This window comes from Ochotona curzoniae, unplaced genomic scaffold (genome assembly GCF_017591425.1).
Source record: "Ochotona curzoniae isolate NIBS_2020 unplaced genomic scaffold, NIBS_Ocur_1.0 contig_3432, whole genome shotgun sequence".
Taxonomy (NCBI): domain Eukaryota; kingdom Metazoa; phylum Chordata; class Mammalia; order Lagomorpha; family Ochotonidae; genus Ochotona; species Ochotona curzoniae.
The window spans coordinates 13519826-13545533 of record NW_024465859.1 but is presented as its reverse complement, the minus strand read 5'-3'; the positions used below and the strand labels follow the sequence as shown (position 1 = coordinate 13545533).

At 47.3% G+C, this 25708-nt stretch overlaps 1 protein-coding gene across 2 annotated transcripts in view; it reads right to left on the bottom strand.

The window, feature by feature from the left end:
- The window catches only part of LDLRAD3 (low density lipoprotein receptor class A domain containing 3), a 243042-nt gene that overhangs the window by 152190 nt on the left and 65144 nt on the right, over positions 1–25708 (bottom strand). The window contains exon 2 of one of the 2 annotated variants that reach the window (XM_040980112.1): positions 13307–13453. The exons of the other annotated variant lie outside the window; for it this stretch is intronic. Within the exon in view, the coding sequence (XP_040836046.1) occupies positions 13307–13453 (147 nt within the window). The remainder of the gene's footprint in view (positions 1–13306; positions 13454–25708) is intronic. 2 annotated transcript variants of the gene reach the window in all.

Genomic DNA, 25708 nt, shown 5'->3' with positions numbered 1-25708 from the left:
GCTACAGGCAGGATCCTGCATCAGATGTGCCTCTTCCTGGCTGAGGACACCAATCTGACGCTCTCCTCACCGGGGCCACCCACACGACCAATAGGCCCAGTGTGTCCCTAAAGCTCTAACACCATGGACAATTCGAGAAAGCAACAGATTGGCCTTTCTCCTTCTTTTTTTGGATGGGAACAAGATATTCAGCTCTGTTCTCCACCCCTGCCATGAGAGACCTCAGCATGCATGACAGGCTTTGTTGTCAAACACCAACATAATGGGGTGGGGATAAGCAAATGAACCTTCTCTCTGCCAAGACACAGTGGGAACCAAGACGTACCTCTCCCCTGCACATTCAAACCCACGGAGAACCAGAGACATCAACCACCTCCTCATCTCCAGCTTCTGCAGATACAGGGTATGGAGGCTGGAAGCAAGTCAGGGACATGCAAAGGACGTCTTTCCAAGGGAGCACAGACTGTATGTTAAACTGGCACTCACTGAAGCTCTGCCAGCTGCAGAACACAGAATAACAATGGCCAGTGACATTTCCCACACTTCATGGAACTCACTTGCAGGGATGTTAACAAAGGACTTGGTATTTACCACTCCAGAAGCCAGGAGTTCCTGAAATGCTTTCCAATGAGGGGTATGCAGCTGTCTTGTGACCTCAGAGATTCTCCACCCCATCCTCTCCCACTCTGAAGCCTCAGCTAACTAATCCTGCAGGGTGATACCCTCCGCCCCCCACCAAGACTCTCCCTGGTCATGTGTCGGCACCAGAGGAAGGTACCACAATCCCATTTATAAAATTAGTTTCCCTTCTATCCCTGAATTTTTGGAAAAGCCATCAGACAACTGCACCATAGCTGTGAGGCAGATAAAAATACAAGTCTGCATTTTTAAAAAAATGCCTAAAAATAAAAAGATTGCACAGTTTCAGACAAAGTTGGATCAGCAAGATCTGTCTGAATGTTTCGGTGGGGGGGATTTAATGTCCTGTGATTTTGCAGCCATTTAAATTTTATTAGCAATTACTGGGCCTGTTACCACTGACTATATCTTGCAGTTACAGCCAAATCCTGGCAATGAGAACGTGCTAGAACAGGGGCTGAAGCGCCCTGGCTGTGCTCATCCCATAAACATAGCAATGCAAACTTTCCTCTGCCCTGTTCAGAGTGGTTTCATTAGGATTCTTCTGTTTGCAGGAGGGAAAAGGCAGCAAAGAGAGCTGATAATACTGGGGCTCCCTGCGTGTGATGAGGAAGGCAGGAGCAATGGGATGCAGCCGAAGTTTGAGTTGATTTGAAACATGGCTCTAAACTGACTCCAGTCCATTGTGTTTTTGGCTGGTGTCAGTACTGGCATTGAAATTGCTAGTTTCCATGAATGCAACAGCAGGTCATATCCAGCAGCTACTATCCCCTGGGAGAGAAAGACAGAGATCAAAGGGCAGGAGAGGCCTCAGATAAACACCATCCAAGAATCCCAATGCAGAACAGGGCTGGAAGGGTATTGTCTAGGACATGGGGGGTGGGAGACCTCAATGAATAATGAAAATAAGCGTCATTGGAATGTGGGGTGTAGTGACTCCAAAAGGTGAAGAGCTGTTCTTCTGCAGAAAGATGCTGGCTTGGAGAGCTCCTCCACATTCTCCAGGGTCCAGGAAGCCTTGGTGGGCCAGGACCAGCAGGCCTCAGCTGCTTCCCCAGCCCGGGTCTACAGCCACATTCTCAGTTCCAAGGGAAGGGGTGTCAGGCCCCTGGAAGAGCCTGACTGCTCTCATTCTCTGGGTGAAAAGTGAATAGGAACAGTGTGAGCTGGAGTGTCAAGAGCTTCCTGGCCCAGGACAGTCCCTCATCCTGGCCCCCTGCTCCATCCAGGCTATCAGCAAGGCTCCTGGGGTCCCTCTCCTGAAAAGGCTCTGAGAAGGCAATGCATTGATTTTCACCAGGGCACTGCCCACTAGCACGTTCCCAGTAAATCTCCCTTGGCTCACACAGCCCATTGGGACAGGAGACCGAAAGCATCATGGAGGCCATTTGCACTGGTTTTTTTTTTTATGTAACTTTTTAAATAACATTTTTTAGTTACACAAAATTTATATTATTTTACATTAAATTTACATTTACTGGAGCTTCCTGGCTCCGCTAAATAAAGAATACAACAAATAAAATGTGAAAAGATTACAGACCAGTAGGACAATAGGCATCTTTTGATTACTGCGTGGGGCATACACAAGAATCAAAAGAGAAATTGTGCAACTTCATGCAAAGGTTTTTAGAGTCACAAAATCATTAAAAACACAGTTGTAAGCAATTTCTACCAACTCACTGGGCAAAAATCTTAAAGGAGGTTTGACATGCGGTATTTGTACATGTCCTGCTTGTTCCAAGGAAAACACATTCTCCAGCTCTATCCATTTTGTTCTAAATGCTAGAATTTCATTCCTTTTATGGCTGAATAACATTCCATTTTATACATAGACATAAGATATAGATAGATATGTGTGTATGCATGTGCACATACATATATACACACAGCACATTTTTTTTCATTCATCTAACAGTGGACATGTGGACTGATTCCATGTTTTTGCTTTTATGGTAGCACAGGTATCTGACACAGTTGATTTTTTGGGTTCATGCCCAGGAATGGGATCCATCTGTGATGCCTGATGGGGCCTGGATCAGAACTCAGCACCAATCCTGGAGACTCCCTGTTACACGACCTGATGCATCCCCAGGGAAGCCAGACAAGTTCCTGCTGATACTAGACATTACCACCTTCCTTACTATCCTCACACCTGCTCCATTACACAGATTACAAAACTGAGGCTCCAAGAAGGGACAAGATAAGCCAGGAGCAGAGATGGGAGTTACATCAGCACTGTGACTCCACACTGTCAGTAAGGGTACAAGCTAATATTTACCCAGTGCTTACTACATGCCAGTTGCTGTTTGAGAGGTTTTCAGGTTTTTGGCTCTTTGCTAAGGTCACACAGCTCCCACGGGATGGAGTCAGGATGCTGCAGGTGGCACGGCTCCAGATCCAGGTCCCTCCCACTCGCACCTTGCCTGCCATCCCCATGCAAGGCATTCTCAGGAACACACACATACAGCTATGTGTTCGGAAACATTCACCATCTTGGGTTGAAATTTCAGTTGCTAACAATCAGAACCACTGCAAGATGTCACTATGTGCCAAGGATGCTACTATTTTACGTACAGCTAAGAACCTAAAGAGGCTGCTACTTAAAACTGGACTCACGGATCTCTTTACAGATCACAAAAAGTTAGGGGTGGAGGGAAACGCTGTGTCAGAGCAGAATTCTTGGAGGCCTTAGAACAAGCAAGATGGTTAAATGCATGACATGTGCGCCGGTCCCTGTGAGTGCAATACGTATTCTCACATCAACTCTGCTTTTTCCAGAAAGACCAATAATCCTGCTTTTTAGGTGCAAGCTCTCAGTGTATAAACACTGGCATTGGATTTGGGCGTCCAGTACCTTGTACAGAGCAAACAAACCCTGATGACAGCCCGAATTGACTGTGGCCTCCAAAGACCCTCCCAGCCCCCAGTCCTGGGACACGGTTGTTTAGTCTACAGCTACTGCCCAGCACAGCCTCCGACCTATGTGGCTACTAAAGGCACAGGGGTTTCCCAGGCTGCCACACACACCATGCAGCAGCCAGAGAAGCTACAATGACGCAGAAGTAGGTAGAAAAAAAATTTTTTTAACTCCTTTTCATGTTTAAATCATTCTTGCAGTGTTACTGAACACTCCTCCTTTTAAGGACATGCTTGATTCTATTTGCATCACCACTGAGCTATCGAAGGCAGACACGGCAAGCTCCACTGAAACACCACTTAGGAGGCACAGCAGGAGCCACATGGTGTGGGACTCCTCCAAGAGCCACCCACTGGGCTCCATCCCTTCTCCTACTTGCCCCAAGGGTTGGGGGTCATTGGCTGAAAACTGCCCTCGGACCTGGGAATGCCACCTCAATAGCAACAAAGCCAGGTGAGATGAAGTCTGATCAGATCAGGACAGTCTCTGAGCTGGTGACCTGTCCCCCTGACCTTGGAGGGCAATCTGTAGGCCAAAGTATGGAGACTTACACAGTAGGAGTGATGTAGCCAACAGCCAAAGACAATGCAATGATGGCTAGTGGCCAAAGGCATTGGGAAGAGGCCAGGAAGGACTGTCCCTTAGAGCCTGCAGAGAAAGCAATTCCCACATGGGGACCTGGGGTCTCTGGAACTATGAACAAACACATGACACAGCATGACAACATTCTGGTTATAGCATTTTGTCATAGTGCCCTCAGGAAACATGTACATCAGAGAGGTATAGGGCAGCTTGTTACTCCTTTTCTAAGGTTAAAACTACCATTTCCTTCTGAATCCAGCAATGTAGCACAGCCTCTTAAGCTGCTAGTTGCAACAGCACCATCTGCAAAACTAGTTTGAGTCTCAGCTGCTCCACTTCTGATCAAGCTCCCTGCTAATGCATCTGCAAAAGTAGCAAAACATGGCCTGAATACTTGGGCCCTTGCTACCCACATGGGAGACACAGATGGAGGTTCAGGTTTCTGGCTTTGGTCTGACCCAGCTCTGGCCACCATGGCCATTTGATAAATGAACTAGGTGGATGAAAGACCTCCCTCTCGGTCTTCTCTCTGTAATTCTACCGCTCAAATTTGTATAAATACTTTTTAAAAATCAGCCTCTTCAAACCCTAGCATGGACTTTTAGAAAACTTGGCAAACGTTAAATTTATATAAAATCAACTTGGAACATACCACATGCCCAATTGGATACAACCGAAGAATTTATGCTGTGAGTCCACCAAATGAATGGAAGGCCTTTCCTAACCATAGCCTATGAGTCAGAAAGGCACACAGCTGCTAAAAGTAGAGGTCAAAAAGAGAGCGACTTCTCCAACTTTAAGGTTTAAAATGTGGGAGGCCACAGGCAGTGGCGCCAGCTTCTGGTGGGTGCTGAAGAAAGCTCTTCAAGTGACAAAGCAAAACAAAATTGTCACAAGCCACTTGATGCCTGTGAGAGGATCTCACAGGACAGGAACTCTGGAGGTAGGCACCATTCCACATCCAGGAAGGTGGAGGTTTCTGAGGCTACATACCTAAGATGTGCCTCCAACTCCCTCCCCTGCCAAGAGCCAGCCCCAGCCCAGGCCCTCAAACTTTGGGTTCTCTCCCTTACTGCATGAGCTTGCATGTCTGCCTGGCTACCAGGAGCTCTAAGATAAGAGAGAAATTTCATGAATGCTCATGGCTGTGTGTCTCAGACTCTCTCAAGTGAAAAGAAGATACTGACCCAATAAAGAACAGCGTTTTGATGGTGAAGGCTGGCAAGGGGAGCACAGGACGGGACAAGGGAGGGGCTGATAATAACTCCTGGCATTTCAAGGCTGGTAACACCTCCAGCTTGCTAAGGCAGGGACAGGGAACCTTCTTTCTGTCAAGGACCATTTGGATATTTATACTATCATTTGAGGATCATGCAAAACAATCAACTTAAAAACATTTAGCCTGCTGGGGCCAGTGCCATACCATAGCAGACTAAGCCTTCACCTGCAGCATCAGTACCCCACATGAGTGCCGGTTCAGATCCTGGCTATTTCACTTCCCATTCAACTCCTTGGAAAGCAGTAGTAGAACCCATGCACACACATGAGAAACCCAGAAGAAGCTCCTGATTCCTGGCTTTGGATCAGCTCAACTCCAGCTATTGTAGTCATTTAACGAGTGAACCACCAGATGAAAGATCTTTCTCTCTCTCCTTTTCTCTCTCTGTAATTCTGTCTTTCAACAAATTAAAAAAAAATCTTTTAAAGAAAATTTAGACTGCTATCAAATTTCAAGTTTTACCTGCAGTTGGCAGGGGCAAACCACATGATTTCATGGCAACAGGCCAGAGGTTCCCTAACCCTGGTTGGAGAGAATCAATGTCAGTTAGCATTTTACTCCTACAGTACATACATGATCCCACTTACGTTCATCACCAACCAAACTGCCCCAGGACACAATACCTATTGTGCAAGGTGAGCTCATTTCTCAGCGGTCTGTAACCTGGATGTATGTGTTACTAACGCTTCTGGGCTAGGTCCCACTATAACCCCAACTTGCAGATGAGGAAATAGGTGCAAAGTACAGCAAACCAGCACTTCTGGTTTCAGAGGTCATAAAGCACCCGACATTGTCTGGCCCTCCAAAGTTCTTGCTTCTAACCACAGTTCTTGCTCAGGCGTAAAATGGCCTGAGATATATACAGAAAAACTGACTCCAACAGGAAGAGGCCACACACACACACTCATGTGTCAGGGATTTCCTCCACACGTGGCTGCAAGGGAAGAGGGAAGGAGATGAACCTTTTATTCCAAGTGTTTCAGGGACGCGGTGTTTCCTGCACATGCCAGGGCTGTCCTCTGAGGCATGGCTTGGACTTTAGCACCGCAAGCCACCTTGCCAGAGCCAAGACTGCAGAGAAACAACACGACACTCACACGACAGGGCAGGAAGCATGGGCAGAAAGTGACAGGAGTCTGCCAGAGAGGCCGGAGACAGGGCTGTAACACAACAAGGAACTGCAGCTCCCGGGCTGGCTCAAGGAAGCTCCTTGGTTTACATGGTCCCTGGGAGGCGGGTGTGTCCCTGCCACTGGCCACCATTACTGCCACCATAAACTGTTGGAAAGCCATGGAAAGTGATCCACTCACATTTCTGGAAGCCCCAAGTCTAAAATCTGACAACCAGAAGGGCCGAATTCCCTTCAAGACACTGGGCAGCCCCTTCCTGAGCTCGGGGGTGGCCTTAGTCTTAGGGGTTCTCACCTTCAAGTGCTCCCAGTCGCTGTCATCACACAGTGTCGCTCCCTCACTTAGGCACATCTTCTTCCCACAGGACACCACTCATCATAGATGCATGGCTTGCCCCACTGCACTGCACCCTCTTCCTACGCTGTCAGGACCCAGTGGGTACACTCGGATACTGAAAGTCAGAGCGTCAACATATTCAAGAGACATGACTCACGCCGTGAGAGTAAGAGCTGGCCTTTCAAACCCCTGCAAGGAAGCAGGATGCCTGTGACCATTATGCTGGCATAAACCCCTGTGGGACAGCTGCTACTCACCGTGTCAGTTTTGAATATAACAGCCAGGGCAGACAGGTAGCTTAGTGGCTAAGATACCTGCATCCCGTGCAAGAACACATGGGTTAGCCCCACCTCTGCCCCTGCTTCCAGCTTCCTACTCATGGAGACCCTAGAAGGCAGCAGTGATGGTTCGGGATCACTGGGTTTCTGTCACTCACATGGGAGGCCTGGATGGAGCTTCATGTGGCCTGCCCACTGTGGGTATCTAGGGGAGGAACAGTGGATGCAAGAGTGCTCTTGCTCACTGTCTCTCTGTTCATGTGTGTGTGTGTGTGTGTGTGTATCTGTATTTTCTTTAAAAATCAAAACACAAATGGTGAGGGCTTATTGGCTACAATTTACAACAGTCGCTAGGATTGCCACAACAAAGTACCCCCTACAAGACAGCAAACAACCAGAAATGCCCTGGTTCAAGGTTCTGGAGGCCAGGGGTCAGAGGTCGGAGGTCAAAGATCAAGGTGGCTCCTCCTGAGAGCTGGAGAGCCCCTCCCATGCCTCTCTCCTTGGCCTGTAGATGGCAGCGTTCTCTCTGGATCGCTGCATACAATGTTCCCCTTTCTCTGAGTATACCTGTCACCCCATCTTCGGGACCACATGTAACTCAGTGGGAATTGACTAAAATGCTACTGCCAGAAGAAGCAGCAGGGGGTCCCATGGGGCAGGAAGTCAACCCTGGAATCTGCAGAGGGGACACCAGTCAGCCCCAAACAATGGTGCTTTCCAGCCCACGCAGGCAGAGACCACAGTCCTGTAACTACCAGGCACATCCCATGCTCCATGGGTGGGTGGCCAACTGTTCCAGCTCCTTCTCTGAGAACAGACAAGAGCTGTGTTCATCCCTGGAAAGGCTCCGGATTGCCAACAGCATTTCAGGTGGAGCCAAGCAAGAGGCGCCTCAGTGAGCTGGCTGAATTCCTTAGACTCTTGGTCGGGAAAGCAAGCAGAATCCAGGTTTGCCCTCATGTCTACCTGCGTAGCCACACCAGGTTGCAAGCAAAATGCCACAAATGACACCAGCGCCTAGAGGCAGGTGAGGCAGACACCAGCTCAGCCAGAGCGACTTCCTTCCCCTTTCTCCCGACTCCTGCAGTGCCTGTCCAGCCCTGTACCGTAGGTTTCTGGCCTCACCCCAGAGCAGGCAGAAGCCACGGTGAAGCAATGGCTGTGGAATAGCACCAAACACATAACACTCAAATTCTGTTTGGAGCTATTCCAATCTTATCATCTGGCAAAGTCTTCCATGCTATTCCCCCTCGTTGCCCTCCCTCCTGACACATGCATGGCACAAAGGAACCAAGGTTCTAAATGAATACAAGAAACAAACCACGACTGGCCCACTGGGTTAGGACTCAGAACTGAGATGAGGGCTGCAGTGCTCACTCTAGGTCAAATGTGGGTTCTGTAAGTTCACATGTCACTCTACGACAGCATGGGCAGGAACTGAAGTGCATTCCCTCCAAACAAAAGAGCCAAGAGGCTCACAGAACTCTATGTCATCTCTGAAACCATTAACACAGAAACGCATCAGTGATGGTTTCCAATGTGTTAGTCCTGATAACACATGGCAAGAGCCCTTCAACAAGACCACAGAAAGAAGACAAACCCACGGAGGTTCTCAGATCAATCGGAGGGGGTGGTAGCAAATTCTTTGCTTCAGAGTTTCATTGATTTCTTAATCTGGGGAGTGAGATCTTCCATCCTCTGGTTCCTTCCCCAGATGCCCATGACCCTGGGGTTAGGCCAGAAACCCAATCTAGTTCTCCCACATGGGTGGCAGGGACTCAGGTACTTATATCACCCACTGCCTGCCACAGCGCACGGTAGCAGGAAGCGGAGCTGGGACTCAAATCTTGGCTCTGTGACTTGGGATGTCAACATCCCAGAATGGGATGCAGCAGCTTATCCTCTGCACGAAGTGCCCACCCTGGGGACTGCCTTTTGGGCCAGCCCAAAGTTCTGTGTGTCCACTCTGCTACTCAGGGGACAACAACATTCTTCTGCATGAGGCTCTTGTGCTTATCAAACACATTAACATAATGGAAAGTGCAGGAGATAGTCCAGTCCAGTGGATGCTCTGACATGCGCACACCACCACTCTTTGTCACAACCACTGCTTTCCTGGAGCGCCACACTTGTCCAAAATCAATCTCTACCCCTTTTATGACAAAAAAAAAAAAAAGCCATAATGAATATAAAATAACCACTTGGAGCATTCCACTAATCAAGAATAAGAAAACACTCAAAGTACTCCTGAAAAAGAGTTTGTTCTCAGAATCCTAAGAGGAGTTTCAGCTTCTCCAGGAAGAAAACTCTAAGGGAAGTTTTAAACTAAAAGTCTCAACTCAACTGGGAATTAATTTCATCCAAACCCCAGTACTTCACAAGGAACTACGGTAAATGGCAGCGAGGGAGAGCAACCTCATGAGGTAGCTTTCTTAACCAAAGTGAGAATATATTGCTATTTTCAGTTATCAAACTAAAGAGAAAAAATAGTTTGTGAAGCTATGACCCAGAGCTGCTGAGGCCCAAACAAAGCCACAGTCTTCACACACGTGCCAGTGAGAGAGCAAGCTGGCACAGAGCCACAGCCAAACAGGTGAGCAGCTTATAGGAAGCACCGGCAAAGGTTCCTGCCACTCACCCAGCAGTTTCATGGCTGAGAATCCAGCCTAAGATGTCTCAGCACAAGGCAAAGTGACACCCACCCTCACCTTCACAGCAGTGAGCATGATGGCAGGAGTGGAAGACAAGAAACAACAGAAGGCCTGACAGTCATTGTTTCACTGCTGTTATGCCAAGTCAATGTTCTCTGGTGTGGGCAGTAAAATGCTGAAGAGAAATATGAAGAAAGTCAAGATTGTTCCAATGTCGATATGGAAAACAAATCATACAACACAGTTGAGTACCTATAGTGATCGCAACTGGAATAAGGCAGAATGAAGACGTGCAAGATGCTATTAGTGGACATGTCAGCGTGCACACTGGGTGAGTCCTTTGCTTTCCCGATCCCATCCACCAGTTTTTACAGTATCTGATTGGCTGCACTCATGACTAGGTGCTTCTTCCTGCTTGGCGAAAACATCTTTTCAGCCTTGGGCACAGGGGAGCCACTCACACTGTGACCTCTCTGCAGGTTCTTTTCTTGCTTAGGGAAGACCCATTCCAGAGAAGCCGAAAAGGGCTCACGCCTCATGAGGGAGACACAGAGTTACTATCCCCCTCGAAATAGATGCTATGGATTCCAGTTCAGCCACTGGCATGCGTGTCCTGGCCCATCCCAGAACTTTCAGCCCTTCTCTTCAGTTCAAGACAAAACCATCAGTATGTTTCTATCACCTAACTATTAATAAACACCTAACATGTAAATCCCAATATCCAACAAAAGAGAAATGCTTAAATTACAGTAAGTATTAAGGAATCTCGCTAAATGACAAGCATGAAGGCTCAGCATCACTAGGTGGTAAAGGGATTCTAACGTCCAGTAGTCACCAAGAGGTGGTTCAATCTCACATCACCATGACAACAACCCTGCAGAAGGCTCAGCAGTAACATTTTTTACAATCCACCTGCCAGAGGTACGCACTGAGCTACCACTTTCCACATGCTAACACTTGTCAACAATGCTAAGTATCAGAAACCTAATTATACCTATTTCAGAGAGGAGAAATTGAGGCACCAAGAGATTAAATTGTTCTCCTGAGTCGTTCCCTTATGGCTGGTATTTAGAACATTCTAGAATCTTTCCCAATCACATTGCCCCCGCCCGCCCCCCCGCCAAGGACACAGGGAAAGTTCAGGTATGAACAGAGATGGTATTTCTCCAAGGCTCACATGAGGAAGAAATATGGAAGAAATATGTGAAAGAATTTGTTACAGTAAAGACTTGTTACTTCCCTCTATCATCTAAATCTCACAGTACTTCTCTGGTTTTAGAATGTGAAGTTAAGAAACACAGCAAGAGAGGTGAGGCCAATATAAGAGTATGCCTATATGGTTCTTAAAGTAAGTCTGGATCAGAAGATGGAATAATTGCCAGACAAATCTTCACCTTGGGGGTTAAGGACAGGAAACGAGGAGAAAGAAGTGATGGAAGGCAGCCAGGAATTAAACCAAGCAGCCCCAAGCAGCTCCAGCACCACCTCATCCAATGTTGTTCTCTCCCCACCACGTCTTCTGGTTTGAGTAGAATATTCTCGTGATTCTAAACAAGGCTGAACTGACAGAATGTCACAGAAGACACTGGGTCACGTGGCTGCTAGAACCAAAACAAAGGGTTTCATCTAATCCTAAATTTGTTCACGAATTCGTCACAAGCCTACTTTCCCAGCTCCGCTTACCATAACCTGCGCCACCTGGAGTCAGATGCACGATGCACCTTGAGAAAGGGCACTGCACGTCCTTGCAGAGTGTTCTAGAATTCTCAGAACAGGACAGAAGGCTGAGCTCTCTCTGCTCTCTCACTGTAAATGTTACACGTCTAGCAATTTTGGAACCACGCTAGAAATAGAAAAAAGCTACAAAGGACACGCCATGACAAACCAAGTCTGAAAATGTGAAAATGCACTAGGCACAATGACCTATTCTGGAAAGCAGGCCCCTCCCCAAGAATCCCTCCACTAGTACTCTTCCCAACATTTTTGAGGAGTGTACGAGCAGGCACTCCTGTTCATCAGGAGCATCAGATCCCAAAGCTGGACAAGAGCTCAGTTCCAGAATGAGCAGTTTTCCCAAGGGAGCCCTACCAAAGAGAAGGAGTGGCTGGCTCCTCTAGAGGGTGGGCTGAAAGCCCAAGGTTGCTCCCTATACATCCATAAACTTGATTTCAAACAACCACAGCAGCCACTAAGAACAAAGAACAAATGATTATCCTGCTCTCAACCATTTCCCCCTGCAGGCTCCCAGACAGGCAGCAAGTTTAGAAACGGAACACACAGCTGTCCTGACACAGAGGCTACGTGTCAGATGCCCAAAGCCCATAAAAACAAAGAACCACTGTGTGGGGAGTGGTGCGCCAGATCTGACCCGATGCATATGAAAGGCCGCTGCAAGATGGCGGCTAGCCCAGGGCCAGGAGGCGGGGTTGGTCTCGCCAGTAGGCAAACAGGAAGTCACGGGGATAGGCTGATGCCCCACTGTGATTATGTCATTGCTACCGGCCTATCAGGTAGCCCCCAGTGGACCCACGGGAAGAAGTGATTGGTGGAGAGCTGTATACAAGCAGCCCACTATTGGCAATAAAGGGTCCTTCGTTCGTTCATGTTCCGGTTGCAGTGGTGATTCCTGTTTTTCCAGACCCTTGAGAGTGAGCCTCGTTATTTAGTGTCGCTGCTGGATGGTGACACCACTGTCCAGACGTACGGCCCCAAGTGGCTGTCCATCAGACATACCTGTGCTCCCCACTCACTTCCCACCTGCCAGGATGCCAGGGTGGATGACCACATGAAGTCCAGTGGCCAAGTTTACTCTGCAAAGACAACCTTGGGGAGAACAAGGACTGCATCTGCAGGGACAGGAGGTGTGGTGACCGAATTCCCTGTACCCTCTCAACTCAATCCCAGTGCCCTTTCCTGTGGAGTATCCATCACCAGTCCAAATCCCATGCATGTTTCAGGGGCACAGGCAAAGTGAAAGGCTCAGTGAGAAGGTGGGCAGGGGAAGATTGCAAAGCCCCCAGACCTCTGGTGTGCCCTTGGAAGAGGATGCCCCCAGCACAGGAGAGGCCCATGCCCCTTTGTATAGGGATACAACTTACTATGAATTCAGTACCCACAGGGTGCTGGAAATTGGGCAGGATGTTGTGCCCCTACTAACTGCCGAGCAAATGCCACCATGAGTGCATGCATGGACCTTGGGGACAGCCAACCTTGGGGTCCAATGCTAGGTCTGTTCCTGGCCAGCTATGAGCCCCACAGTGACATAGCCTATGGAGGTCTCATGCTACCATGACAACACCAAGACTGAGGCTGAGAAGATCTCCTGCTTTCCCAGGCTCTGGCTTCACCAACACAAGATTAGCCTCTGCACAGATCATGCTGCCATGAAAGCAGTAAGCAGTATGTGCAGGGTCCAAGCCAGCTCAGGTCTTCCTCCATCAAAACCCCAGCACTGCCCCAATGCCACGCCCCAGCCAGGCCACGCCACTCACGGCACTCCTTCTCATCACTCTTGTCGAAGCAGTCAGGCAGCCCATCGCACTGCCAGGCGCCCGGAATGCACCGCCCATTGCTGCACATGAAGTTGCCCGGGATGTTGCACTCATTGGTGAAGTTGTTCCCGGGGAGCAGCTGGCTCTCTGTGGAGAGAGGGGACAGGAGGTCAGACACGCAGCAAGGGCACAAGCTCCCTCCCCACTGAGAGGACTCTGCTCCATACAGGTGAGGATGCTGGCAAGCAACTTCACCTCCTAAGCTCTGGCTTCTTCATCTGTGAAATGGACCGATAATCATACCTCTTCTGCAGGTCTAACAGGAAAATATAACTGCAAACAAAGAGCTGTGTGCCATCCACAATAAATAAAATCGAATTGCAGACCTTTGGGTGGCACAGCTTAGAAATATGCCCTGAGGAGAAGATTCTGCTAACCAGAAGTACAAGGGCCAAGAGCAAAAGAAGAGAGGGGCACAACGAATATTACTGAAGACTCTCCTTACGAGGGAGAAAAGGCATTTACCAACCTCAGAGTTAATTGAGGAATACAGAGGAAATGGGGGATCCTGAATTCAAAACACTTGTTATAAAGCTTTTTATCAACAACAAGAAGTACAGGCAGGAATTTAAGGAATATGTAACACAGGATATAGCAACAGTGAAACAAAATCCAGCTAAATTATTGGAAAAGAATGACTTGATCAAGCAAATTTAAAATTCCATGGAAAGTCTCAATAACAGAATGAAGGAGGCAGAAGAATCTCAGAATCGGAAGATATTTCTTGTTACAATGGAGAAACAATTAAAAAGCTGGAAGCAGAGCAGGGTCAAACTAAAAAAAGTATTCAAGAACAAGACATGCTATTAAAAGGCCAAATGTAAGAGTTATGGGAGTTCCAGAAAGTGCAGCAAGAAAAGCTGCGTTTAACATGTATTTAATGAAATAATAAAATAAACTGTCCCAAATCCAAAGAAAGAATTGGGAACAACATGCAGGAGGGGCACAGAACTCCCAATAGGGTTGGCCAAAAGTGATCTTCACCACAACACATGGTATTCAAGCTCTCTTTAATCGAACATAAGAAAAAAAGAACCTTAAATGTGCACATGAAAAAAATAATCAACTGACATATAGAAAAAAGGCAATTAAATTCACAGGAGACCTCTCACAGGAAACTTTACAGGCCAGAGGGAATGGAGCAACATATTTCAGATTCTAAAAGCAAAACATTGTCGGCCCAGGATAATCTACCCAGCAAAACTTTCCTTTGTCTTTGAAAATGGAATCAAATACTTCCACAGTAAAGAAAAGTTGGAAGAATATGCCTCTTCCAAACCTGCCCTACAAAGGATACTTAAAGATGTTGTCCTGACAGAGAAAAGGAATAGCACCCACCAAAACCAAAGGCAAATGCGAAGACCACCCCAATAAAATAACAACAGAAGACTAAATCAATGAACAACCCATTGCTAAATGACAGGGCCAAATTACCACCTGTTCATATTAACCCTGAATGTAAACGGCTTAAAATCATCAATCAGGGCCTGGCAACGTGGCCTAGTGGCTAAAGTCCTCGCGTTGAACGCACCAGGATCCCAAATGAGTGCTGGTTCTAACCCCAGCAGCCCCACTTCCCATCCAGCTCCCTGCTTGCGGCCTGGGAGGGTAGTGGAGGATGGTCCAAAGCCTTGAAACCCTGCACCCACGTGGGAGACCCAGAAGAACTCCTGGCTTCTGGCTTCGGATCAGCACAACACTAGCTGTTGTGGTCACTTAGGGAGTGAATCATTGGACAGAAGATCTTCCTCTCTATCTCTCCTCCTCTCTGTATATCTGACTTTATAATGAAAAAATAAATAAATCTTTTTTTTAAAAAAATCATCAATCAAATTTCATAGGTTAGCAGACTGGATTGAAAACACAAAACCTACCTATTTCTTTCCTACAGGAAACATATTTCACCAACAAATATCTGGGAGGGGAGAGGGAAAGGGAGGAGAAACCCCAGTGCCTATTAAACTCTGTCATAAAATAAAATATTAAAAAAAAAAGATCAGGGAGAACTATATTGCATGGATTTTGCTGTTTTTATTTTTAGTTTCATTTCTTCAAAACACTTTTTTTCTCATTAAATTCTTCACTAACTCATAGATCATATAGTAGCATCATTTTCTTCAAGGTTCTTGATTTTCTGTTCATTCCTTCAGTGACACAGTAGTCATTCAGTAACATGTTATTTAACTTCATGGCATTGTAAACTTCCTCCTGTTTGATTTTGTTTTGTGGCTTTTCATTTAAAGGGATGTACAGTAATTGCATAATGGAGACTATCATATCTAGTGGCATGTTGGTTAACTTCATGGCATTGTAAATTTCTGGTTTTCTTCCTGTTTTTGATTTTGTTGCTGCTTTTCATTGGGGGGGGGGTGATTTACAGTGATTGGGTAGTGGAGACTGACATGTCCAGATGTGAGGAGACATTGCAGTGTGCATCTCTACTTCCGGATCAAGGATGGACTCCCACTGAAACTGTCGGATGTCTCTTGACAATGGGACGCTAGACTCTCTGCTATTGTCCATGCCCACAATGATGGACTTATGACTGTTTCTAAGGAACCATAGTTCCTTAGAACTATGCTATTGTAATAATATAGGAAAACTCAGTGTGTGTACATTAGAGGGTAGGGGATTTGGGGAGGGATTGGAGAAAATCCCAGGGCCTTGCAGCATCTGAATCATAAAATGATAACAACAACAGCAACAAAAAGAATACAAGTAAAAAAAAAGGAGAGAGAGAACCAAATCCCAACGTTTGAGTTTAAAAGTGCAGAACACCAAGACCCACCCAAAACTGCCAACCGAAAGGCTGAAACCCAAAAGAAAGGGCCAAGATGATGTCAGTAGGGGCAGAATACTGAATTCATCTACCCATGGATCAAGACAACTAAGGCAGATTTCCCAGAGAACTAAGACCTGCTTCATCAAGTCGTTTGAAGTTAAATAATCTTGGGAGAAAAAATGAGGAAGGAAAACCAGTCCCTTGGCACCACAGAGCTCCAGGGATCCCTCTGGAATCATTTCCTAAGCACATATGGGACATTTACAACTTGTGCCCGGTCTTAAAAAGCAAAGCTAGGATCCTTCCCCCAGACTGAAAAAACACACATTGACATTCCAAAAATTTTACTGCCATGTACTGCTAGAAGAACAGGGGCGTTCCACCACTGCTGGGTGTATAGCAGCAGAGAAGGGCCCATTTTTCATAAGCATTTCCAAAGAACTGCATTTCTGGGTCTCAGTATTTCAGATCCCTGGCCTCACATGTTCTTTCTCATGAGTGTACTTTGAATGTACCACAAGGAAAGCCCTGATATCTACCAACTGGGTTTCCTAGTGAATTCCTACACACCCTTTAGCAAACAACTTGTGTGTTGCCTTCCCTCTGAAGTATCCACTGTCTTCTCTAAACACAAATGAACACTTACTCTATCAGCTGGTGATAAGAGACACCAAAAGTATTTTTGAACTTGAACAAGTGGACAGCAGCCAATCAGAGTGGGCACAGTCACAGGCAAGCATAACAAAGCGGCCCTCATTCCCTGGATACTCCCTTGAAACAGAGCAGCATCACCATACTAGATTAATAACACACCTGTATGTCTCTATAAAACAAGCGATCATGCTCATTGGAGAATTCCAGAGCACCAGTGAGATTCTGCTCTGCCTTCTACTAGCATCAGAACCTACAAATCTCCATATCCTCTCCTCATTCCATCACCCTCTACAGATGGCCAAGCCCCAAGATGCCATCGCCACAGCCATAATTCCAGTCCAAGTAAGGATTCTTGTTCTGCCATGAACCTCCTATATGGGCTTTCTGCCTCCCATCTTATCCACTTTTCCCCCTGTGGCCAGAGGAGCATTTTCAACAGCATGGCATTTCCTTACTTCAAAGAGCCATGGAATAACTGCCCAATATTCTTAAGATAATCTTAAAATAAAGGAAAGAGGTAGCATGTGCAGTGGTAGGATATACTGAGCTGAGTTAGCCAAGACTTGGTGCAGCAGGTCACAGCCCATAATCTGCAAGGGTATGGAATAAAAGCATGCATCTCTGATTGGTAAAAACTGCACACATGTTGGGTTACTATCTCTTTTATGCTCTTTTATGCTAAGGCCCAATCAGACATTACCTATCAATCATGGTACCCTGTTTCACGAAGCCCAGATTCAACATCATTCCCCTAAGACTGGTCTCCCCAAAACCTCCAACAGCTTGGAAAAGAACATGAAACATTCACCCTTTGCAGGTACAAGATCCAGAAGAGGAGCGATAGGAGAAGAGCCTAGGAGAGCTGGTCATGCCCTGAGTCCCAGCCACATACCAAAGGCTTCAACAGATTCCTAACAACTGCTCGGGGCTTCACTTACACGCAACATGCTCCTCAAGGATCCAGAATGGAACTGTCATCCTGTTTGGTTTTGAAACCACTTAGACTTGTTTTTGTGGCACTAACTCCTGGAAGGCAAGCCCTCTGGAAAAGTCACTGCAACTGTGGAATCTTGTTTGACAAACAGATTTCCGGAGCCAGAAAACTGGCCGGACTAGACTACAAAGTACATGCTCTGACAGTCAATAAGGCCAGTGGCACAAAGAGTCAACAAAAGAAGGAATGGATGCAGAGAGCTAAGTACTGCGTCCACCAGATGCAGGTGGTCCAGCCAGCCACAGGGCTCCTGGGCTTAGCAAGTGGTAACAGAGGGGTGCTCCTCTGAATAACTCCACAAGGATGCAGGGGGTGTTCAGAGTTGAGCTTGGGTAGGAATGGGGCACTTTGTTTCTTCCAAGGGTTATGTGGATATTTATAACATCATGCGAGGACCACACACAATTATCAACTTAAAAATAGCCTGATACAGATTTCGGGAATTTCCAGTCCTGCCTGCAGCTGTGTGGATGGGGCCAGATCAGATGATTCTGTGGCCTTGCTATGGCCCCTGGGTCAGACATTCCTCCCTCCTGTCCCTCTCTCCCCTCACCACAAGACATAATCTCAAAATGAGAAGAAATTGAGGACAAAAACAATGAATCTTGCCCCCTAAGATGCCTAACAGGGGGCAATTTGGGAACCTATAATAGTGTCTGGAGATATTTTCTGGCTGTCATAACCAGTGGTAGGAGAAGTTTTACCAACACACAGCAAACAGAGGCCAGGGATGGAGCCACATACCCAAGACAGTCGTTCATAACATAGAACTAGGTGGGCCCCAGAGGTCAGCCATGCTTCCAAGTTCACCCAGTTCCTTCTCCTCACACAGAGCCAGGATTTTCAAAGCAACTGATAGTTTCTCTGTGCCCTTAGAATAAATCTAAAACTCCTACCAGGAGCTGTAAAGCCCAGCATGATCTGGACTGACCCGCTCTGCAACCTCAACTGGAATCATTTCCTCCAACACAATGATGCCTGCTGGGAGGCCTCCACACATATTGATGCTGAACATTCAGCTGCCCATATTTCTGCCCTTGGTGTCATGCATGAGCTCAATTTTTTACCTGCCACCCAGAGCTTACACTTTGGTGTCCTAATCCCTAGCACCAGCTAGTACTAGCTTCCTGCTAGTGTGCACCCAGGAAGACAGCAGGTGATGGCTTGGGTGCCTGGGTTCCTATCACTCATGTAGGAGACCTAGATGGAGCTCCTGACTCCTGGCTCCTGCTTCAGCCTGGTCCAGCCTAGATGTTGATGTTGCAGGCAAACACAGAATCTCTCAATCTCTCAATCTCTCTGTCTCTCCCTTTTACATAAATAAACTTTCTTTTTTTACAGATAGGATCACTGTGGTGAAATCCAATAAGCCTGGTTCCGTCATAAGAAGGGAGAAGGACATAGGCGCAAAGAGAAGAGACCTTAGCAGAAAGCAACCCTGCTGGCCCCTGGAGAGCCAACTCCCGGGCTCATGTCCACTATGTCATGAAAGCTGTCCGGTCTGTCATCTTTTGTTATGGCAGCTCAGTACACTCACAGACTGCCTCACCCCCTCATCCATCCTTTAGTCCCCAGCAAAAATCACTCACTCTGCCACCCCTGCACTGACACCCAATCTAAGGCAGGCTCCATATTTCACTTGGGCTACAGCCCATCTTTTCCTTCTCCTCAGCTGGGTTTACTGATTGTTCCTGATGGCTCCACCTGACCAAATGCTCCCTATAGTCAGTCAGACAGCCTCTGTCTGATTAAGTGCTGCGACTGCGGCACCTGGCCCACCGTGGGTCTGCAATAAATCCCTGTGACCCTCCGACAAGAACATCCAAAGGATGGCTGCTCACTTATTCTCTAGCCTCCATAGCCTTCCTTGGAAAGTTCTCCCCATCCCATTGGAAGGAACTGGAAGGTGAGTGGGAGCTGCAAGCACATTGTTGAAGGAGCATGGGAGATTCAGGCTTTGCACAGGTGTAGGACTACCCTGTCTGCTTTGAGAGAGGCTAGAAACCTCCATCTGAAAGCAGCAGTTTCTAGGGGCTGAACCATCTGTCCCATCTCAGTGTCCTGAAACACATTCAGAATCCCTAAAAGACAAGCATTAACATGGAGCTGGCTAACTGGGCTTATTCCTCCTCCCCTTCCATTTATTTGTTTTTTTTTTTTCATTAAGCTTAAAAATGAAAATGTTGCCCATTTTCACTTCATCATAATACTTACTTAAAATAACCACACCATCTGCACCAAGAAGGTAAAAAAAAATTTTTTTCAAGTCCTCCGCTGTGGACAAAGGCAAACAAGCTGCTACAGCAGATGCTTCCAAACTGCCCAGCCCCTACAAATCAATCCTCAGCAAAGGGGGCCAAACTGTGGCAATGACAGGAACCCACACAGCTGTTGTTCCCTGCCTAGGCCACTCCAGAACACAGTCAGAGGGGATGACTATCCCAGCTGAGAAACAGGAATTCCATCCAGCTGGAGTCCTGCGGAATCTCCTTTCCCCAGGCTGGTCCTTCCCCCAGAGGGATGCCCCTTGCTGTGTGCAATGCAGAACTGACGTCACAGACCATCAGCAAGCCCTGTTTTCAGACTTCTGCCCAATGGCCCTCGAGCTGATCCTTCGCTTCTTGACAATCTGGGTCTGCAGGTTCCAGCAGCAGCCAAGCAAGACACACATACTTACACAGGAACAGACACGTGTGCAGCTCCGTGCTCACTTCTGATCTGGCAAAGATTCTCCGGAGTCTCCCCAGAGACCAAACCAGCTCTTCCCACTGCCTGGTGCCAACAAACACAGTGCTGTGCAGCCACTGGGAGAAACTGCCTGCGACTCCCGTGAGTCACTCCTTTAAACACACACACACACACACTCCATGCACAGACACAGGAAGGCCACCAAGGAAGCTAGGTCTACGACAAGTGTTCGTAAACATCCCTACCAACCTCCAAGGCTGCTTTCCCACTAGACTACTTAGTCCTCCTGCTAGTGACAAGGATCACACAGAACCAGACACTCCTGTCCCAGGCACTTCCCAGCGCCATTTGGTTATCATCAAACTAACTGCTTTCTGCAGGAAAGACAGCAGTCACACAAGAATGCACAAGTGTGGGGGATGTCCCTCTTGCTCCAAGCACCAGAGCCCACTCGGCATCCTTCTCAAAATAAACTCTACGCTGCCCAGCCCTATAAGCTCATTCCAGCGGCACCCACCTCAGTTTATCCATCTGTTCCCATTTGATACGGCCCAAGGAAATAGCTGAGAAGGTCTAAAAGGACCCATGGATTCAGCCCAGAACTTGGTATTCACTGGTTTCATAACCACAGTAACCATGACCCTGAAGGAAGACCACATATAATTTTACAGCAGGTACAATGTACAGGAGGCACAAGGACGTGACCAACCTGTGCCCGAGCTGTCCACCAGCATCTGCACCTTACACGGCCTCGTGGGTGTCTCCCCAGAGCATGGAGTAATCACCCCAAATGATGATAACTGCTTTGTTTCTTCCTTACAGAGCATGTTATCAAAGAAAGTCAATGGCTGGTATTAATGAGGCAAGCAGAGAGAAAGTGGAGAGGGCTAGGAACAGGATAGTTTCTCACCAGGAAATGGCTTTATAAATTATTTTCCCCACTATTTATAGCCTCATTAAGAGCTTGAAGCTGTTACTTACATTTTTTAGTTATGCTTCATCGCGTTTCATGAGGAAAATTATGTCAGAGCGACATGATCGCACAGGGATTTGCGAAGTTGCCAGGATGCAGCCCAAGCCAGGTCTGAGGGCCACAGCTCTGCGTGGCCTGAAGCTAACACAGGAGGAGGCGGTCATCCTGCTACCAAGCTTCTCCAGGCTGGAGCACCGAGCCCCAGCACTCTGCAGCCCAGCCCAAGGCTCCTCTCACAGCCCGTGAGAACCCCACCAATGTCGACTTCACACTTGAGGACTGCTTCAACACAACCGGAGTTGAGCATCAGTCCTTTTTTGTTCAATGGAACAAAGTGCCTGTGACACAGAGGGACCATGCTTATGCTGCAGATGAGGAAGTAGAGACTGAGAAGGTGATGTGCCCATACCACTCTGCAGAACACGTCTGTAAATGGCCAGAAAGGCCTATTCCAGGCTACGCAGGCCCAGAAACCGAAGGAAGGAAATTACGTGGGTTATTCACAGCAAGTTCTTATTGAGAAAATTCACAATGTTTTCATAACCGCCGAGGAAAACTTTCTGAAATACACGTCTATTCAGAAAAAGAATGGATTCCTTTTTTCGAGGGGGGGAGGAGTAATTAACATTTCATTTAATTGAGATTCAAAGTTGCCTATCATTGAAATCTATTGCAAATATCCGGGTTTTGGGTTTGTTTTTGTTTTTGTTTTTTGGTCTCAGCAATTTAAACATGTAAAAACTACTCTTTATTTGGGCAGTATCTAAAAATAGGTGGTGGTCTGGCTTTGGCCTGGCTTGTCCACTGACCCCTGCAGCAGAAGGCAACAGCTCTATGCAAAGTAGGAGGACAAAGGCACTACAGCCCAGGCGTCTCCTCTCCATCCCCTGCACCCACCCCCCTCTGAAATGGGCCTGTTTGTCATCTGTGAGCTGCTCCCACAAGCGAAGGCAGCAGCTTGGGCCGTCCTGTTGTGCTGACAACTTTACGAGCAATTTTCTCAGGCCTGCGATGAACCAGGCTTCGGCAGAGGGCCAGTGAACTCCGCACTCCAACACCTCTCAGAAACAACCCCGGGGTCAAGAAGGGGGATTTGGCTCCCAAGGCGGATTCAGTCCAGCCACACGCAGTGGAGGAGGGAGGACAGCAACCATCTCCCCAGTCACTGGGAAGTGCTCCATGGCCTGGCCTCTGCTCTGTGCTGGTATACCACAACCCCCACCCGGGGCAGGGTGAGTTCAGGCAAATACCAATGCCAAGCCAGGAGCAAGGCCAGAAAAACCCAGGGATCTCCTCTAAGGCCCCAAAGCTCATCTTTATGAGCGCTGGGTCTGAGAGGATTGCTGAAATAAGACTGAATAAAAACATTAGCCATAAACGTAAAGACTGAGAAATACAACTGCACTAAAACACAGAACTCTGGTCATTAATACATTAAACAAAGTCACAAGATAAGTGATTAACTGGAAGAAGACTTATGCCCCATAAGGATCCAAAAAAGTATCCCTATCTAGAATTGTCTTAATGAAACTGGATAAGAAAACACAGCTAGCCAATAGAAAACGGACCAAGTGCATGAATAGGTACTTTCACTGATGAGGAAGCTCAAACAGCCACTTAGAGATCCTCAAGCTCACTTCCAATGAAAGCACAGTTAATGAAACTAGGAAGCTCTCCTTCACAGCCACCAGACTTGAAGTCTGACATTCTCAAGTGGCAAGAAGAGGAGGAACAACGGGAACTACCACACTGTGCATGAGAACGGCTTCTGTAGGGCAATCGGATAGCTCCTGATGAAGAGGAAAATGCTCACACACACACACACAACCAGCCATCCCCTTCCAGGGCAGATCTGAGGGCTGTGCTGCCCAAAGTGCCAGCAAGAGCACACTCACTTAGCACTGCTGTAATATACAGCAGCAGGACAAACTACATGTCCATCAAAGAACAGATGGAAGAACAGGGGATATTCACACAATGAAATAACACTCGGGGCTCAGTGTCATGGACAAGGATGGCCCAGGGAAGCAGAAAAAATTCTGAGAAAAAGCTGACTGGAAAAGCAACATGCAAAACCTCCTCAGCATCCAGCTTGGAAACACAGTATTCCAATGGGTGTATACTGACCTCCAAGTATATATTAAATGAACTGGAAAGATAAATACCAAATTCAGGGCGGTAGTTGCTTCTAACAAATGAAGAACCTATGGGTCCATAATGAATTTTAACAGCAAAATCTTTCTTTTAAAAATGCATTTATTTATTTGAAAGGCAGAGTTACAAAAACCTTATATGCATGGGTTCACCCCTCACCCCACATGCCTGTCACAGCTAGGGCTAAGCCAGGCTAACACCAAGTCTGCAACTCCATCCAAGCCTCCTACAAGGTTAGCAGAGACCCCAGTACTTGAGCCAACACCTGCTGCCTTCCAGAGTGCCCATTACTAGGGAGCTGGATCAGAAGCCGAGGGGGCACTTGATTCCAAGCACCAAAGATGAGGGATGTGGACATCCCAACATGCAGCTTAACCCACTGCACTACATCCCTTGCCCCCAAATCTGTTGCTTTAAAACCACCTGAAGCAAGTATGGCAAGGGGTCAAAGTTCTGAGGAGCCCAGTGGTAAGCTAACAGTTTTGCTTTGTGTTATTTTTTAGTCACTTCACTCTTAGAAACTGTTTCATTTACAAAACGTATTATAAAGAACAAAAGTCACATGAATATTTGAGAAAACCCCATGAAAGATATATGGAACCATTTTTCACCAATGTTTTAGCTTCAAAACCCATCAACCAAAAAGGAGAGATCAAAGGGGGCACAGGTTCACACCGGAAAGAAACAGCAGAAGCAGGTGCCTCCTGGGAAGGCATCTGGGAGATTTCACCTATTTACAAGCCTTTGTCTTATGAAAGGCAGCAACTGTTGCAGGGTAGAAGCCAATGGTGGACCAAAAATTAAATAGATTTCATCAGATAGATATATCCACCCAACCTATGAAGTTATGGTATCCCAAAAATAAAAACAGCGAGGCTTCACCAGCATGTCAGGTATTCGTTAAACACTGACTCCCTGGAAAGTCAGGCTTGAGAAAGTTATCATAAGCTATCTTCCTTAGAGGAGGCCATGCCAGCTGCCTCCTTGCCCAGTAAGGCAAGACTACAGGAGGCTGAGCCAAGACAGTCACACCTGGGGGCAGTTGAGGCTGTGATGTGGCAACGCAGGCCCTCTGGCTTTTGCCAAGAAGGAAGCACAATGGGGTATAGAGTTAATTCCAAATAAAAACTGGGTGGCCGGGCCCGGCACGGTGGCACAAGTGGTTAAGGTCCTCGCCTTGCACGCCCGGGATCCCATATGGGCGCCGGTTCTATCCTGGCAGCCCCACTTCCCTTCCAGCTCCCTGCTTGTGGCTCGGGAAAGCAGTCGAGGACAGCCCAAAGCCTTGGGACCCTGCACCCGCGTGGGAGACCCGGAAGAAGTTCCTGGATCCTGGCTTCGGACCGGCATAGCATCAGCCGTTGCGCTCACTTAGGGAGTGAGTCATCAGACGGAAGATCTTCCTCTCTGTCTCTCCTCTCTGTATATCCGCCTTTCCAATAAAAAAATAATAAAAAAAAAAATCTTAAAAAAACTGGGTGGCCAGCGAGAGTGGTAGCATGAGAACAGAGGTTGGGGAGAGGCAAAGTGAATATGTAATGAAGCCTAATATCTGCTGGAAAGGCAGCTGTCAGCTAAAATGTGAAGAGGAGGGGCTCAGGAGTCAGCCAGCCCCAGCTCCCAGTGCTTACAAGACTTAGCTGTGCAACTGCTGGTAAGTGAGTCATCCTCTCTGAGCTTCAAGTCTCCATTTGTAAAACTGAGGAAAGTATACCTCTCTGTCAGTGTTGCTGAGGAATACAGGGATATGAAGTGGGGGGGGGGGATGGAGGGAAGGAGGGATGGACGGATGGATGAAGGGAAGAAGGGATGGAAGGGGGAAGAAGGGTTCAATGGATGGATGGAGAGAGGGAGGGAGGGATGGATCAATGGAGGGATGAATGGATTAATGGGTGGATGGATGGATGGATGGGTGGGTGGGTGGACAGAGGGGTGGATAAAGGCAGGGAGGGAGGGAGGGATAGATGGATGGATGGATGAGTGAAGGAACAAAAGAATGGATTGGTGAAGAGACAAATGTACAAATGGATACACAGGATGATCATAAATCAAGTGTATATAGCAGAGTACCACATGCCTGCGGTTTAGTATGTAATT